General features: G+C 39.1%; 1 protein-coding gene across 3 annotated transcripts in view; it reads right to left on the reverse strand.

Moving 5' to 3' along the window:
- The window catches only part of PFKFB1 (6-phosphofructo-2-kinase/fructose-2,6-biphosphatase 1), a gene marked incomplete at both ends in the record, with an annotated part of 136,351 nt that overhangs the window by 16,638 nt on the left and 100,828 nt on the right, over positions 1-18,885 (reverse strand). The window contains 7 exons of one of the 3 annotated variants that reach the window (XM_084258305.1): positions 3,012-3,219; positions 7,331-7,452; positions 9,133-9,189; positions 9,636-9,710; positions 11,120-11,186; positions 11,977-12,070; positions 16,951-17,076. In XM_084258305.1, coding sequence (XP_084114431.1) covers positions 3,012-3,219; positions 7,331-7,452; positions 9,133-9,189; positions 9,636-9,710; positions 11,120-11,186; positions 11,977-12,070; positions 16,951-17,076 — 749 coding nt within the window. Of the gene's footprint in view, positions 1-3,011; positions 3,258-7,330; positions 7,453-9,132; positions 9,190-9,635; positions 9,711-11,119; positions 11,187-11,976; positions 12,071-16,950; positions 17,077-18,885 lie in introns of all 3 variants that reach the window. The other 2 variants (XM_084258307.1, XM_084258306.1) reach the window with 2 other exon arrangements.

An 18,885-nucleotide genomic window follows, 5' to 3' on the forward strand; every position in this document is an offset into this window, starting at 1 on the left:
ATGAACAAGCAAGATCAAGGAGTTTACAGCTACTAAAAAACGTGAAAAATCTGCCTTTTGCAATGATGTGAATGAACTTGAACTGATTATGCTCAGTGAAACAAGTCATAACATGAAAGAAAATTACTGATGGTCTCCCTCACTTGTGGAATATAAATGAACAAAGGAAACAAACTGGCCAAACACTACAAAAATAATTATTAGAATCTATGAAAAGTATGGTAGAGAAGGGGAATGGGAGGAAAGGGTAGAGAAGGTCAATTTGATAATATGATAGCACTAGAATTTTGGCGGTGGGTGAGTGAAGCACATACACATATGTAAGTGTGAAGTTGTACCCCCAAGTTACATAGTTTTGTAAACAAATGATGAAGCAGTAAAAGTTTATTTAAAAAAAAAAAAAACAAAGTAAAAACAGAGCAGAGTTTAAATGTTTCAAATTTATAAAAAGTCATTCCCTTGCTCATGTGCTAAGCATTAAGGGAATAGAAAAGTATATTGTGTGTCCATGTGTGTATATGTACATATGTGTGTGTTTGTGCATGTTCATTGATACTTGCTCACAGAACCATTCATTCATAAACAGGCCTACCTCTAACGTTTGTGGGACTTGGGATAAAAATGCAAATGGATGCACTCTACCCACAGGCCACATCTCTTCTCCCATTTCCCATTCTGTTCTTCTAGATGCCTTCATTACGTGTTTGTTGATAATCCAGTCAAATGATCAAGTCATCTGCATATTCTATTTCCACCAAGCCCTTTCCTCCACAAACAGCAACCACTTGGTCACCTATTTGCTTAGGAGTGAATACTCCTGTGCTGTGGCTTGCTCTTAGCTAGACAAACCCTGGAAGAGGTTATGTAGGCACTGGAAGCAGAACATGAACTACAAAGGCAGGGAATATCAGGTTATGGGTATTCTGAGTATGGTCTAGAAGCAGGGGATGTGGGATTTGGGGAACATTTCTCTGACCCTGTAAAGTCTCATTCCTTGGGTAGGGGTCTTGGTCCCAGATTCTAAGGGCATTCAAACATATACTGCATTCATGCCCTGAGTACTGGATAGCCCATTTTCAAGAAATAGCCTACTATTAATAGTAAAGTGAGGGGGAAATGGCAGCACCAAGAAGAAACATGAGGAGCTGAGGAAGCCTGATGAACAGTTGATTCACTCTTCCATGTAAGAGCATGTTATTAATCACAGCTGATGTGTGAGGAATCTGCACAAATACAGAGACACAGTCATACATTTTTATCTCAAACATGGACATTGTGTACACACATTCTAATTATGGATTTTGAGTCAGCAGGCAGTGTGCTCTGGTGGAAGGAACCCTTCACTGGGATGTAGGAGTTGGGGGTTAAACTGTCCCAGCTCCTTCATGTGGTCTCCATGTAGCCTGGGACACACCCCTGCCCCTCTCTGGCCTCCTATCTTTGATCTGTGAGATGTGAACAGGATTAGCTCATGCAGCCTAGTCTCTAAGCCTCATGTTCGATAGTGGGCTGGAAGCACTCAGAATGCTCCCTGGCATACAGTGACAGCTACTGCGACTGACTGATGAGGGTGATAATCAATGACAACGTGCTTTGTAAACTGTGCATTGTGCACCATACCCATGAGTTTGAAAGCTGAGCTCAGCTGTATGTGTGTGCATGCACATGTTTGTGTGTGAGGGAGGAGTGCTGTGTGGAGATGGCCACCTGTCCATGGTGGACACTGAGCTATGTGGCCAGGGCCATAGATGGGCCAACCAAGAGATCCCTGGCTGCAGGTGATGTCATGAGAAGGGTGAAGCCTTCAGAGGCCTCTGATTCTGCTGAGGATTGAGAGGGGTGGGAGTTGGAGGTCAGAGTCCGCCTTGATGGGAGACTGCCAGTGTGAAGGTAACAGAAAAGGGGCCACGAAGACTGGGAATTCTGGAGCAGTGTCTTGCCTAGGACACCAACCATTCTACAATGCCTGCTGAGGAGCAGGCAGGAAGGCCTGGTTTTCAATCTTGGCTCTATCCTATATGGGCTATGTTACCTGGGCTGTTCTCTGCTCCTGCTTGGATGCGTACGCTGGTAATGGTAATACCCACCCCACACAACTGTTGTGAAAATTAAATGAGACCACACATATGGGAGCAGATGGTGCTGTAACTGTGGAAAGTATTAAATAAGAGGATTCTCCCTCCCTCCTGTACTCCATTTCCAGTTGTCTTACCCCTAAGCCATACTCTGAACAAGAACAGCACCTATGTTAATAAGCCTTGGCAAAGGACCAAATGCTGGGCAGATGTATCCTTTTACTTAGCCAGAACCCATAATGTGTTGGTCATGATGCTCAGCTAGGGGGAAGAGACTCATGCCAGGAGAGTCAGTATGGGGCAGAACTGGGAGAGATGGAGCCCAGGGCACGGTGACTTTCCTGGGAGAACTTTCTGGACCATATACCATGGGGCAGGAACTGGGCCCTGCTGGGAAGGGAGAGCAGGGAAGAAGCAGTTACTGATAGGGGACAAGTGCTAACAGTGTGATGACTTGCAGTGAGGGACGAGGTTGTGGCATTAACCCTGAGTATAGGAGAAGATGGATTCAAGGGTGGGACACTTTAAGGCAGTTGTCAAAATGATGGTTACCAGCTGACAGAGGGGACAGAGGAGAGCAGCCTAAGTGGGGAAATCACACAAAGGCACAGAATTGTTAGAAAGATGAGGAGACCAGTGAGTCAGTGGAGTGGGGTGCTCATTGTAATGGGACTAGAGGAGAAGGCAAATGTGGGTCGGCTTCAAATGCCAGGACCAAATTCTAAGACTTGTAGATGATGTCAGCTCATGGGAGTCATTCAAGGATGGGTCATAAGTGAGTGGCTGATGAGACCGAAGAGGAGGAGTGACCAGAAATTATTTTTACACTGTTTCTGAGACCCCATCCTCACCCCAGTTGTCAGGACAAACATCACCCACCCACTGCCCACCTGGCCAGCTTATTCAGTACCTTGGGGTATATGGGGCTCTCCCTACCTGCTTGCCCCGAGCTGAGAGGCCAGAGTCACCTCCAATTCGGCCTCTGAGGTTGAGTTCACTCTCACCATGTCGACATAGGTAGATGGAGCGGGGTGTGACATGGATGTTCATGAGATAGTAGACTGTACGACTCTGAATGTGGTCCTGAACTCGGTTCACCATGTAGCGCGTTCCCACGTCGAAGATCTTGATGTAGGACAGTTGGCTGAAGCAGCCCAAACAGGAGCAAGGGCAGCTCAGGGACTGACAGTGGAGAGGCTGATGCCAAAAGAAAGCCCCAACCATACCCTGCCTTCAAGATTCCTTTACAACCCCACTCTCACCTATGTTTCCTCTAACAAGATGCCATGCTTTGACCTGTTCTGGGTATCTATTCTAGAAACTTGTTTCCTGGCCACCCTGAGGAGCTCATTGCCTGCGACCATTTCCATTTCCTTTTCTTAGTCTCAGCTTGAGTCAGTCTATATTTTTTGAGTCTCAGTCTCAGCTTTAGTCAGTCATCACACTCCAGGCATCTGGCATTCTCTCGTCAGTGGTTCACACTTCTGTTATACTCAGAAAGAAACAATAATCCTGTGTCTCAGTCTGCCCCTGACATCTCATTGTCAACTACTGTTTTGTCCACTTTTATAACATTTCCAAAATTGAGTACAGCTCTCCCCCTCCACCCCTTTTCTTTGAGTCCCTGCCATTTTTATCATACTTGATACTCCATATGTGCCTCATACAGGTACCTACAGCTTGTATAAAAGCTATAGATTGTATCTGTGTGTGTCTCGTTTCTCACTCAGGAAAGGGTAGTTGGTTAGGTTTTCATCCTATCTACCATGCATTCTATGAACACCCCCTCCTCAGTTCCAAGTATCATGCATGGTTCAGGGACTCAGTATCTTCCCCTTGGGAGTTCCTAGGCCAGTCAGGAACATATGCTTGGAAACATGTGGTCAATGCTCAACACCAATCCCATGGTGACTCACTCCAAGGTGTATCAAGTACTGGGGAATAAGGATACAGAAGTAGTCCACAATACTTTGGGGAAGCTTGTGGTCCTTGCTTTGCTATCCCCTGAATTCTGTATTCTTTCATGAAATACAAACTATACTTGGTAATAATCAAACTATTCAGCAACCTGTCTGCAGAGGAGATAGGGATAGGGAACACTGACTAATCAGAAGACTAGAATTCATGGATCAAAACTCGTGAGGTCCCTGTTGTGCCAGGAATTAATCCTTTAGTTGTTTGATTATAGTTGGTTCAGGGTGATCCCTGGAAAGAGGTGGGTGTACCTGAGCAGTGAGGTGACATATCAGCAATTCTGGGTGCACAGTAACAAAACCAAGTAAATAGAAATAGCTACGCTAATGCAAGTTGGATAAGGCATTGACTTGACTGATGAAATTGGCCTCAATCTCTCCTCCAGTCTTCCTAGAGAAGGCCTTTGTAACTGCACTATGCTCATCATGCCAAGCTCTGCCTTCCACATTGAATAGCTGTCATAGGGCACTTGCATTTGCTAAACATATTTGTGTATGTGTGTGAATATGACAGGGACTGGGTACTCAAAAGTGCATAAATCTTCATAACTATCCTAGGAAGCAGTTTTATAGGTGAGGAAACTGTGAGACAAGGGAAAAACAGTAATTTGCCTAAGGTTACCCTCTCTAACCATCTCATCTGGAACTCGTGGAGACTATTGGTAGAAAGTATTTCTATAATCTTGTTACCTGGTTACTCTTTGTCCTTGATACTAAGTCCTGGGTTATTCTAGGAGAAATTGCAAATTCCTCAGCTTAGTCTGACATTCTAGGTGCCTTCATATACTGCACCCATTTGGCCTCGCCTCACTTGTCCCATGCCATTGCCCATAACTTCTTTGTTTAATTCTAGGCTTTCATACCTTTGTTGAAATATATTCTCGGTACTCCTCTACTCTTAATCAGATTTAACTAGTCCATTACAATGTGCCATTCTCTTTGCATGAAAAGATGTTCCTTGCCTGATTTCCATAGTTGAGCTCCTAAACATCTATCATCATTGAAGAGCCAGTATATTCACTCTCTAGAAAGTCTTCTTTTGAGCCTAGGATCATGTGAAATCATTCAGAGGTGCTTTGTTCCAGATGTATTATAGTAGTTAATGACTACTCCCACAATTTTAGTTTAAGATAAAAATTACAAACCATATTATAATATTAGGAAACTCTACGAAGTTCTAGTTTTATTTTTTCCACTTGATACCTTGATGTCTTTTTTTGAAATATAAAATATTAAAAGTTCTAAGATTGTTTTATTCTTAATTTTGGTAGTTTCTATTGTATTAATATCTTAAACATGTCTCTTCTACCTATAGGGTAAACCAACTCTTTCACATTTTTTTTCCTCCAATAAAGGTTGGAGTCCCTCCTTTGTGTTCTTCCAGCTAACTTGGTTTATCAAATCCACAGTTCAGATCAACTGGATATTCACTATCTTCCCCAACCAGTGGATATTCTCTCAAAGGTAAGGTACAACCCTACCCTCTTTAGGTTTCTAGGGAAAAACTTAGGACTGGACCCTGTTGCATGGGCTATAAATGTATTTTGATGGAAAAATGATTAAGTAAAATCAGCTTCAAGTCAATAATCTTCAGGCCCAGACTGATTCATTGAACACTGAGCATTTGGAGGAGTCTAAGTCGAAAACTAGGTAGAGGCTTTTTCAATAATTCCTTCACTTCAGTTTCTCTCCTTCAAGCTTCATTTACCATATACTTCCAGCCCATATATGGTGACTTTGCAGAAGTTTAAAAAATTTGCTCTTTCCTTAAGACTTAAACAGTTCCACTCTAGCACACAAGTTTTGGTAAGAAAAGCAAGTGCACCTTAATCTGATTGTCCTTGCATATTGAACAATCTTCACAATTGTACATAAATATCCTACCCTTGTACTGTCTAAGCTCCATATGACACTTTTTTTTAAGATTTTTAAAAATTATTTATTTATACAAGCACTAGGTACAGTCAGAAGCGCAGGAAGGTGAGAGAATTCACCAGAGCCAGAGCGGGGAACAGAACAGACAGACTGATGAAATGCATTGCTGAGGGGAGCAGCGGGCGGCAGGAAAGGTCTGCGCGTCATGTGGGACCCTTGCCAGCAGCTGGGGATTGAACCAGCACTGCAGAGGCTGCAGGCAGCTTCACAACCCAGTGCTCAACCGCTGCACCACCAGGGGAGGCCCATATGACACTTTTTATGATATATGTCATATATTGTGGAGAGGGAAGATCAGACTAGAAGTCTGAAAATAATTGTTTGAGTATATATTCTGCTACTGACTCATTATGTGACCCCAGGTAAGACCACCTCCTGCTCTGTGTCTCAGTTTCCACACCTATAGAATGAGGTAATAACAGTACTCACTTCTGAAGACTTCATCTGGGTAAAGCTGTCTCAGAGTGTTAATCAATATTTGAGAGCACCTTATACCTCTCACTTGGGACCTAAAAGATCTGAGTGACCAAGATTTCCTCTCATCAAAACTCATTTTGAAAGAGAGTAGGGTTGTAGGAGTACCTATATTTAAAACTCACATCTTCCTTGTACTGCCAGCTAATACCTCTCTTATCTTTATCTGGTATTATGAATAAATGCTTCATGTTTTTGTGTTTTCAAGGCATCATGGAAACTACCTAAAGGTATATTTCTTTTTTTATTCATCCTTATTTAATCCCCTATGTATGTCACAGTCCAAAAGGGCTAAATACTTATTCACTAAAGAGGTACATGGCCATTATGAATATAGACATGACCAGGAGACATGTGGTTTAAATGACTTGTGGTAGGAGTTTGGGAAAGTGGTTTCATTTTTTTAAGACTCAATTTCCTCTTCCTTTTAACTTCCTTTACAGGAGTTCCAAAGGGGATTCAATGAAACAAAGAGAGTGAATATGTTTAGAAATTAAAGTGTCATCCATGTATGAAGAATAAATTTATTAAAAACATTTTTAAATAAATAATAGCAACAACTTTATGAAAGAATTTATTTCTAGAGATTAGAACCCTGATCTGTCTATATTTCTCAGGAAACCACGAGTTCACTTCTCTAATGAATACCTTGCATATCAAAAAATATACTATCTCATGGATAATTAGACCTGGGCGGGCCTTTGATGACAAATCACCAAGTCAAACTCTCTAATATTACATATAGATAAATTTATGCCTAGAAAGGAAGGGCCAAATTGAGGCCCAAAGAGGAAGGACATTTCCTCAGGTCCTACAGGACATCAAAACAGGTTTAAGGATCCAGACCTGGACTTTGGGGTTCTGGGTTCTTACCTGTCCAGTTCATCATCCAAGGGTTGGTAGTTGACTTCATAGCACTGGATTCTCTTTAGAAAGTCTTCCAGAACTTTTTCCCGGTCGCAGTCTATGTAATCAGGGCTGCCAAGTTTTACTTGCTGGGAGAAGGACATATGAATCATGGGAGGCAGAGATGGCAGTGTCCTTGGGAAGAGCCCTTAATGATCTCTGAGTACAACATTCTTCATAATAAAGATGAGGAAATTGAGACGTGGCAAAAAGGTCTTGCCCAAATTTACAAAATCAATTTATGGACTGTGTGACTCCTAATTTCTTTGTTCTGTGTGGTGAAACAAGCTCTGCCACACTAGATTCATTTCTAGAACACACATAGCCTAAAAAGAACAGTTATAGGAAGACCAGAAATTGTGAAATTGATTGAAGAGGGGGAATAAGAGATCTTGACTAGTGGTCACCATGGCTTACACATGTTGGGTGCTTACTGGGAGAACATGACATGAATGTTTTAGATTTATGAAGGTCTGACATCTCTTAGTCTCCTGATATCTATCTTTTCCATGACTCCCAATCTCAGTAAATAACACTATCATCCATTCAGTCACCTGAACCTTAAAGAAATCTGGGAAGTATCATACATATGTCTCTTTGTATCATTCCTTACTTCTTAGTAGGTAAGAAATCACTGTAGCTTTATAACTGCTTACTCTGTCCACAGTCTTGTAATTTGTGACATATTTCCAATATAAGCAGCTTGAAAGATATTTCTAACATGCACATTTGACCATGGTATTCCCCTGCTCAAAATTCTTCATCATTTCTTCATATTTTCAGGACAAAATATGAACTTTTAAATGGGTGACTCATGATTTGTCATTATTGGACTCCAAATTATACTTTCATCCTCATCTTCCATTGCTCCTCTATTCCTCCACATACTTTTCTTTGGCCAACTTAAGCTATTTAAGTTCCTGGAGATGTCATACTTAGTATATGCTATTCCCTTATTTTCCATTCTTCACCTGCCAAATTCCTATGTAGGTTAGCTCTTGCCGTTATGGAAAATGATACTCTAATATACTCCTACCCCTCCTGTGCAAGGTTAGGTCTTCAATTCTGTGCTTCTACAGTGTCCTTTGTTCTCTCATATCAGTAATTATCTCACTGAGTTATCTCTACAAACCTGTCAAACAGTCTCTCTCATTAGACTGTGATCTCAAAGGCAGGATTCTCATCTATGCATTTCTATCTATCTAATACCCATAGTAGCTCTGTCCATGTGCAAACATTTGATTTCTATTGAATTAATAAATGGATAGCTGGAAGGATGGGTGTGTGAAAAGGAAAGAGAAGGAATAAACATATTCTATGTCCTAAGAGATATATATAAGACCAATAAGTGGAAATTACATTGAGGAAAATCTCAGCTTTGATTGGCTTCTATTTGATAAAGATAATGGGCTTCTTATCAATGAGGGATGAAGAAAAATCCAGACAAACATTTAGCTGAGATTTCAAGTATCTGATGGAGGGTTGAAGGAGATGGCCTTTAAGGACTCTCTGAGCGCTAGTAATTTGATAAAATAGGGAACAATAAAATGTTGCTTGACACACATTAAGGACTGTATATATATTGAGATTATATATATATATATGATTTAATTTCACAGGATCATTGTTAATCAGGAGAGTTAGTGTATACTACGTATAGCAAGTATATGTGGGGGGGAAACAATGCCTCTAATCTCATGGAGGTCTTTTAGGCATCATCTTAGCCTGAGGCAAAATAAATAGGAAAGGTTACAGCTGTAGCTTCTTACCCTGATGTTTTCTGCAATGATGCCAGGGTCATTACAGATGGACTCAATGAAAAAGACCTATAATAGAAAAGAAGATATTTCCAGCAGAATATTATGTTTGATAAGTGTCAAACATTGACTCCTCACTGGCTCTGAGTCATACCCAGAGGCATCTTTGACAATATAATTTCAGAGTGGTGCTTTCAAGATTCCAAGTTTTATGAGGCAGATTGGTTCTAAATTGAATGTCTCCACATTTTTGTTTTTTTGTTTTTATTGGTTTTTAGTTCTGATATATATATATATATATATATATATATATATATTATAGTGGTTCTCTCCCCAGTTTCCTCATTAGTTCTTCAGAAATCACCTCCCATTACCTAATGTGTCACTTCTCTTTTCCTGTTCTGGTTTGCTGCATCTAACTGGGATCTGGAAAGCCACATTACTATATTAAAATTAATTCCCTGGTTTTTACTGAAAAAAATAGGATCTAGGTAAAAGTAGGAGTGTTACTGTACCTTGTAACCATGTTCTTTAGCAAATTGCAGAATCAATGACCGTCTTTCTCTAGTAGTGTTGGTGGCATCAAAAACCTAGAGGCAGATGATATTGGTTTACTGAATCTGGTGCTGATAGAATGACTACTCTTTGAACATACCTGTGCTAAGTGAAGAGCCTCCAGGAGAGTATGAAACTTTAACAGGGTCTTAAAGGGTAAGAATGATTTGGAATTTGTTATGTCAATTACACAAGCACACAAAGAGCCTTTGTTGTCTGCCTCAAAATGTACCAGACTTTGTGGTTAGGTGCAATAAGGAAAAAGAAAAATCATGTTTTTTTTTTTTTTTTTTTGTGATGGTATCTTTTCTTTCTGTTTTTGTGAGCATTTTTTTTTTATTTTATATATTTTTTACATCATTTTTCATTTTTTGCACAATGTATGCATTTTCATGTTGGTTATATTCCCCAAATAATTCCCACCCCCTTATTTTGACCATAACCCTCCTCCCCTCCACCCCCACCCCGTAGTGTGTCTCTGGTTTATAGTTGCTTGTTGATTTTGATTTTTACTTTATTATAATTTGTCTTTTTCCTGGTCCCTTATTAAATTCCTGCTATGTGTGAGACCACCCGGCATTTTTCTTTTTCTTTTTGGCTTATTTCACTGAGCATGATCCCTTCCAGTTCCATCCATGTTGCTGCAAATTGCATGAATTTACCTTTTTGATTGCTGAGTAATAGTCCACTGTGTGTATGTACCACATCTTCTTGATCCAGTCATCTATTTTTGGGCATTTGGGTTGTATCCATAACCTAGCTATTGTAAATAGTGCTGCTATAAACATAGTGTCATTTTATATGTGATATAACTGAGGTCTAGAGAAGGAATTGCCTTAACCAACGCCTCCAAGAGTTGCTGACAGAACAGAACTAGAACTGATTCTCTCAACCCATTGGTGAGGCTTGACTCTTCCTTATCACTTTGACACATTTTAAGAACAGGAAGCAACTTTTTTCTATCCTTAGCTCTGTAGATGGGATCATTTGCGTATTTGAGGATCCCTTCCCCTTGTAGAATTTGCAAGTCCTGTCCCAAGGTTTATGAGATTGAATTTACTAGATAGGTAATCTCAAAAGTTCAAAAATGTCTGTTCTTCAGTTTTAACTTCTAGTGTAGTTAAGACTAACTACACCAAACCAATCATGCATATCCTTGAAGGTGGAGTGGTATAACATAGTGATTAAGTATAGATATGCAATATGCATTCCAGTTTTGGCACTACTGCATGTATACTGTCCCATCAAAGGAAATTATTTAATCTCTGTGTGTGCCATTCTTCTGGGATATGAAAAGGGGAATAGTAACAAATATTTTATAGAAGGTAAGATTAAATTAAGATATGAAAATTACTTAGAATATGTGAAATACAGTAAATAGTCAATATATCTTAGCTGTTCTCCATCCCAGGAGACACCCAAACAAAAGTCCAAATTCCTTTACCGCAACATGACCTTCATCATGGCTGAGATAGTGATGGACATCCTTCAGTGCTGCCAGAGCACATTGCCTGAAAAATATGAAAAAAACAAAAACAAGAAACAACTCTTATCTTTGGGATGGATTCTTATCTATTTTTCATTACCCTTTACATCATCTGTAACATGTCCTGCAGTATTCATCTATCAAACATCTATGCAGGGTGTCTTGTGTTTTAGGTACCATGCTAAACCCATAGGGGTCACATAATTAAAAATGTCTTTGTTTGTACATTTTAGGGGAAGGCATAAGATGCCATAACCAGGTAAATTTGACTAATCATAGAATCCATAATATTAAGGGTTCCAGCTCTTGAGGCAATGGGACTTAAGCTGAACTGAATTTTTAAGCAAGGTAGAGACTTGGTAATGTATTTATGTTTTTGGTAAAATATTTTTTACTAATAACTTTTTCAGGTTCTATTATAAGGCATGGATTAATATTGATAAATGAGACACAGTATCCTTTGAGGATGTGCTCGGTCTTGTAAAGAAAAGAAACCTAGAGGTTGAAGAGGTTAAATGAAGGAGACTTGAGAGATTGGAGTGGGCTAAGCTATTAAAACTCATGTCTTAAATACAAAGCTGAAAATTTTCCACTCTCCTCCATTATAAGGGGATTGTTGAAAGTTCTTAAACAAGGAATGATTATGAGCCAAAAGATGTTTTGAGGAAGGTAGTAGAAAGGCTTTTCTAACCACCTTATGTAAGTCTAGAGATCATCCTCCTAAACCTAAGTTGCTCTGTCCCAGTTTCACATCATCCCAACAAAGGCTCCCTCAGACAGGGAGCACACAGTTCCTTAAAATGTTATGTACTTACTTCCTGATAAGTAGGGCTTCCGTGTTGTCTGGGAGAAAGAATTCATAGTTCTTGTAGCTTACTGCCTCTCGCCGATACTGGCCTAAATTAAACACTGAAAGCAGGGAAAACTTGTGAAAAGGTTGGGAAGATCCCAGTGTCAAGAAAATCAATATCCGTGTTGGGAGTGTTCTCAAAAGAAGATATAATTTGTAACTATATAATTTGTTTATAATGCTTCAAAGTATGGCTACCAACTCATTTATTCCTCATAACAACACTGTAAAGTAAGAATCACCGTTCCCTTTCTATAAATGAGGAAATTGAATTTCAGAGATAAGATATAATTTTCACAGTTAATAAGTGGGAGCTCTGTTGACTGCAAAGATGGTAGTCTTTACATTATTCTATTTTATCATAAACTCCAATCTTTTTTTAAATTTTTAAATTTATTTTTTTATTTAAATATTTTATTTTATATAATTCTTACATCTTTTTTTATCTTTGCACAATGTATGCATTTTCATTTTGGTTATATTCCCCATACAATTGCACCTCCCCCTTTATTTTGTCTCTAGTCCTTCCTTTCCCCGCCTCTCCCCCCCCCCCATTGTGTCTCTGGTTTATAGTTGCTTGTTGATTTTGATTTTTACTTTGTTTCCAAAGGGCACCTGCACTCCTATGTTTATAGCAGCACTATTTACAATAGCTGAGTTATGGAAGCAACACAAATGCCCAAAAATAGATGACTGGATCAAAAAGATGTGGTACATATACACAATGGAATATTACTCCACAATCAAAAAAGATAAACACATGCAGTTTGCAGCAACATGGATGGAGCTAGAAGGGATCATGCTCAGCGAATAAGAAAGAAAAAGAAAAATACCCGGTGGTCTCACTCATAGCAGGAATTTAGAAAACCTAAATAAGAGACCAGGTAAAAGACTAATCAGCTCCAATACTTTTAATGCCCTACTTCACTGGAAAGATGAAGAAACTTAATTCCAGAGAATAAAATCAATCACCAAGTTTCAAAAAGTGAGTCAATGACTTCAAGAACTACATTTGGGACTCCTGAATCTCACTCCAGTACTATTACATTTTTCTGTGCCATGACAGAGAACTTAAATTTATTTCCCTTTCTAAGCTCATATTTTTTCCTTTCTAAAGGGCAAAAATAAAAAAAGAATGAAGGAGAAGAAAAGGGACAATAAGCAAAGGGATAACAGAAAATATTTCATTCAGACATCTAATACTTTCTGATGTCTATTATGTGAAGCAGATTTCTGGGTTCTGGGGTTTCAGAGATGAACCAGATTTGCATGATGGGGTCCTGAAATAACTCGCAATCCAGCAGATAAGAAAGAGTAAATCGGTAAAAAAAAAAATAGAGAGAGCACCCACCTAATTTGTTAAGTTCTCTGATAGGGTTACACAAAAGAATGGCAGGAAAGAAAAGACTAATTCCAATTGAGATGGTTTCCTGGAAATAAGCAGCATTTGAACCAGACCTTTTAGGATGGCTGGCCTTTTGTAGGCGGACATGGGGAGTGTGAGTAGGGAACAAGGACATTATAGGTAGGAACAGCTTGAGAAAAGTTATGGCATTGGCAGAAGGTAGAACATATTTGGGTGATGGGGAATCATCTGCTGTGACTGAGGACCTCTAGGGCAGGCACTGGATGTAAAGGACATTGGGAGAGTGACAGACAAAGAAGCTTGAATTTATACCTTCACAAAGGGACTCTTGGAGGCTACAGATATGGTAAACTTTGCACTTTGAAACATGACTCTGAGGGTCTTGTTGATAATGGACTAAATAGGGAAGACAGGAAACAGGTGCATTAGGGCACAAACATATATGTCACTCTACCAACTTTACCTATACTCAGCAGAGGCTTCTCAGGGCCTGTAGTCTTCCATAAGAATTATGGGGAGGGATTGGGGTCAGAATGGGGGGGCTGCAATTGTATGGGGAATATAACAATAAAATTGATTAAAAAAATAAATAAATAAATAAAATTCAGGGTCCTGGAAAAAAAAAAAAAACCTCATAATGTAAAAAAAAAAAAAAAAAAAAAAGAATTATCCCTTCTTTCCAACTCTTCTGCCAAGTCCTACTTCTCCCTCAACAGTCAATCAAATACACTCTGTCTGGAACCTTTTATTTCCTTACAGTTGGCGATTCAGTTTTTCACCTCCAATACCTAGCATACATTTTGACACATGAGAAACCATTGGGAAACTCTCCACAGGTGAATTAAAGCAAGATAAAGTACATTAAGGGAAAGAAGAAATGGGAGGAAGAAGAGAAGACTTAGAGAAAGGGATGGAATGAGAGAGATAGGGTGTTGTGATGAGCAAGAGAAAGGAGAGAAATAGAATGGAGTAAAGGAGAGTGTAGTTCAAATATGGGCTTCTTTTCCCTTTCCAGCAGTAGTGCCAAGAATTAGACCTAGCTCATTTAGTGTCAGACTTTGGAACCAACTAGACCTGGGTTCATATCTTGGTCTTGTCATGTACTGACAATGCCTTTAGACAAGACACTCTACCTCTTAGGCATTAATTTCATCATCTGTGAAATGGTGATACTACTTGTTTCTGTTTCATGTGTGTTTGGGAACTTAAGAATGGATGTGAATTCTTTTTTTTTTCCTTTATAAATAATAAATTTTATTTTTATATTCCCCATACAATTGCAAACCCCCATTTGGACCCCAATCCCTCGCCTCCTGCCCCCCACTCCCGAAAAAGTGTCTCTGGTTCATAATTTTTTGTTGATTTTGATTTTCACTTTCTTATAGTTATTCATTTTCCTGGTCCCTTATTTAAGTTTTCTAGATTCCTGCTATGAGTGAGACCATCCGGTATTTTTCTTTTAATTTCTGGCTTATTTTGCTGAGCATGATCCCTTCCAGCGCCATCCATGTTGCTGCAAATTGCATGTGTTTATCTTTTTTGAATGCTGAGTAATATTCCATGGTGTATATGTACCACATCTTCTTGATCCAGTCATCTATTTTTGGGCATTTGGGCTGTTTCCAAAGCTTAGCTATTGTAAACAGTGCTGCTATAAACATAGGGGTGCAGGTGTTCTTTGGAATTGATGTTTTTGTGTCCTTTGGGTAAATACCTAGGAGTGGAATTGCTGGATCATATGGAAGCTCTATGTTTAGTAGGTCCAGAAATCTCCACACAGCTCTCCATAGTGGTTGGACCAGTTTGCACTCCCACCAACAATGCAGAAGAGTTCCTTTTTCTCCACACCCTCGCCAACATTTGTTGTTGCTAGTTTTTTTTTAATATGTGCCATTCTCACTGGTGTAAGATGGTATCTCATGGTAGTTTTGATTTGCATTTCCCTGATGACAAGTGATGTTGAACATTTTTTCATATGCCTGTTGGCCATTTGCATTTCCTCTTCAGAGAAGTTTCTTTTTAGCTCTTCTGCCCATTTTTTGACTGGATTATTTTCTTTGTTGTTGAGTCTCATCAGCTCTTTGCAGATTTTTGTGATCAGTCCTTTATCATTAGTGTTGGGTGCAAAAATGTTCTCCCAGTTGGTGGGGTTTCTCTTGGTTTTTGTTATTGTCTCTTTTGCTGTGCAGAAGCTCTTTAATTTGATGTAGTCCCAGCTGTTTATCTTTGCTTTCACTATCTGGATGTGAATTGCAGGCATCATTGTCTCATTCATTGTCCAACATCCAAGTAGGGCCTTGCACAGCTGTATGCCCCCAAATAATTAATCACTGAGTGAAGAAATGTGTGCCTGAGAACTCTTTCCTGCCCTCAGAAGCAGGTCCCCTTGCACAAGAGTTCAAATACTTGCTTAGTGCACTGGTATAGGAGGAGTTTGGCTCTAACAAAGCTTTTTGGAGAAGTTAGTATTTTTCAAAAGTATCAATATAGTCATCAGGGGATAAGTAAAAACTTTTGCTAGATGTTCTTAAATTTATTGTTTTTATTCAGGATTATATATAATGTGGGGACACCTTATCTTTTAGTGTTTAGAAACTCTAAACATCTTAATATAGTCATATTTCAGAGACAGGAATGAATATGAATTAGTTCCTTTTCCCTAGAGCATCTCCTGGGCAAAAGAATACAGACAGATATTGCAGCAACATAGTATGCAATTAGTTTTAGTATATATTGGGCTGAAGGAAGTGTTGATGTGGGGGGAGCTCACAGAAGCCCAATCCTCCCTGAGAGAACAAAGAAATCAACTAGCAAGGGGAATTCAGCGTGGGGAATAGAGAAATCTGACAAAGAATGGAAAATAGTCATTGTTGAATAAGGAGTAGTTTGCAGAAAGGAAATGGAACGTTGGTAGTAGAGAGCTTGGCAGGAGTCTAATAGGCAAGGAAAGAGACCCATCTGTTGGTGGCAAGAGGACAGCACACACCACTACTGATCAAAGAGGAAGAGTGAACAGGGTCAGGTCTAAGGAGAGGCTTGGAGAGAGTGGATGCCATCTGGTCTCCAGTGGACAAGGTATGCCATGATGTCAAGCTTTAGAGAAGATCCTGTGGAGGCCTGCAGATGATAGCTTTGATGTGCTTACTGTACAGATTCCTAAGTTTTGAAGAAAACCTTAAGGTTATGAGGAAATTATAACGTTAATAAAATAATAATATTGGTATTGTAATAATACTAATACTAACAAAAACAATATGTTACTTATAGGGTTGTTTTCAGTCTTGCAATAATGGAGTTCCTGAAAATAGACTTTTAATGCTACTTTTAATGCTACTTTGTTTTGCCTAGCACCAAGCATGGGGTTAGGCATAGAGTATGTGCTTAAGATAGTGTTAAATTTAAGAGGATAGTGGTAGTGGTATTAGCAATAGTAGTAGCAATAATCCTAATAAATAATAGTTATATGACATTCCTGATGCAGAGCCCTTTGTCCCTTTGAAGGCTTGCTACCTTTCTGTTCATAGCCAGTGGTCTATAGGGAGCTGTGAGAAAAAAAAAAATGCAAAGACGTACCTTTAGTTGGTGTTCCTATCCAGTTGAGGTATCGTGTGAGCTTAGTGGAAATGTAGGTCTTTCCTCGAGCTGGTAAACCGACCATGATCACAATCGTGGGGGAATTGGTAAACTGGGGTATGGAGGCTGAAAGACAAACGGAAATCAAAAGCTTATCCTCAGGTTCACAGAGTCTTCTGTTATCAGCTCAGTGATGTAGAATTAGATCTCTCCCATCATGATATCAAGAAAACATGTGGAAAACTGCAAATTAATAACTTCTCTTGAGTTCACAGAAAATGGAAATTACAGTACAAAAAATTCCAAATCTGTAAGACAGGCATCTGCAGGGAGCAACAGAGCTCAGGTATTTGCTTGCCTTTTGCAGATAATACTGAACAACATAAAGAACTAATAAAATTCAGTTAAAAATTGTTAATGAATTACTAATGGTTCATCGTGAGCTAGTGTGAGAATATGAAGCTCCAGGGGTGCCTAACATTAAGTGTAGACATTTTCTTCAGGAATTCTACCAGGTACTGAGAGGGAAGATTGATAAGTATTCTGAGAAAGATATCTTGTGGTTATGGCTTGGGGAGGGGAAAAGAACAATATCCATTGCTGAAACTGTACACAGTTAATCCTGCCTATGTATGTATGGAACAAAGCCGAATCTTCAAGGTGAAAGATGGTAAATAAAGTTTTAGCTCAAAAGCACTTAGGAGAAAACTCATGACAACTGGCAGGGAGGAATGGCCAACACTACTGAAATTGTCTAGATTGATCTCCTCTATCTTCCTTAAGGGGAAAAAAGCCTTTATCAACAGAAGGCTGAAAAGGAAACATAAAGACTGGTGGAAACAGAAAATGAATATATACCAGACCCACAAATATATTTAGAGAAGGGGCAGAAACATATGTGAAGGTAACATCTCTAAGACTTTAAATAAGCCTCCCCATGATTGAGGCTTGATCAGAACATCATAGGATGTCTTTTGTCCTTATTCATATTACTCTGCACTGGAAGATAGCAACTTCTGGCTTGTGTCCCTGTCTTGAGTATATCCAATGCCCAATATTGCATCCATTGTGCATACATAGCCTAGAGGTGGAAGCTGTTATAAGACTATATGAAATGCTTAGACTGAGGATGTGGCCTTGAGGAGGAAGCTTACTGTTGCTTCCTACTACACAACTGTGGTACCACAGCACAGTAGGAAGCTTGAATCCCTGACACTCATTGAAGTGACCTTTCAGTACATGACTGTTCCAGTTTATTTCTAACTATTACCCCTTAATAATACCAGTTCTTCAATCGTTTCAATGGGTGCAAAGTCAGCAACTGAAAGTCTATCCCTACAAAATCTATAAAAACTAAACAAGAAGAGACAGAGTAACATATCACAAATGATAGAGAAAAAAAAAAACACAACAACACAACAAAAACTGAAGAAACCCTCAATTGAGCTGAACTGTGACCTGAAATGGTGTTTAAGGTAACAATTATAATAATGCACATGAAACTGAAAAAAAAAAAAACACAACAGTAAATAATATAAAATAGGAACCAATTAGAGCTAGGAACATATGAGAGAGTTGCAATCAGAATTGATTGATCTAAAAAATACTATAACTGATTAAAAGCATGGTAGAGGGCATCAACAACAGACAAATGCAAGCAATGGAGAGAATTAGTGAGCTTGAAAGCACAATGTCATAAAACGCACAAATAGAACAACAAACAGAAAAAAGATAATTAAAATAATGTAAGAACACTTTGGGATAGCCTAAGGATAAATAACACCAATACCATGGGACTCTCAGAAGGAGGAAAGATAGAAAAACACAGAAAATTTATTTGAAGGAATATTTGCTGAGAACCATCTCAATCTGGGAAACAAACCAGATGTCATGATCCAAGAAGACCAATGAGACCAAACACCAGACCAAACACCA

This window comes from Talpa europaea, assembly GCF_964194135.1.
Source record: "Talpa europaea genome assembly, chromosome: X".
NCBI lineage: Eukaryota > Metazoa > Chordata > Mammalia > Eulipotyphla > Talpidae > Talpa > Talpa europaea.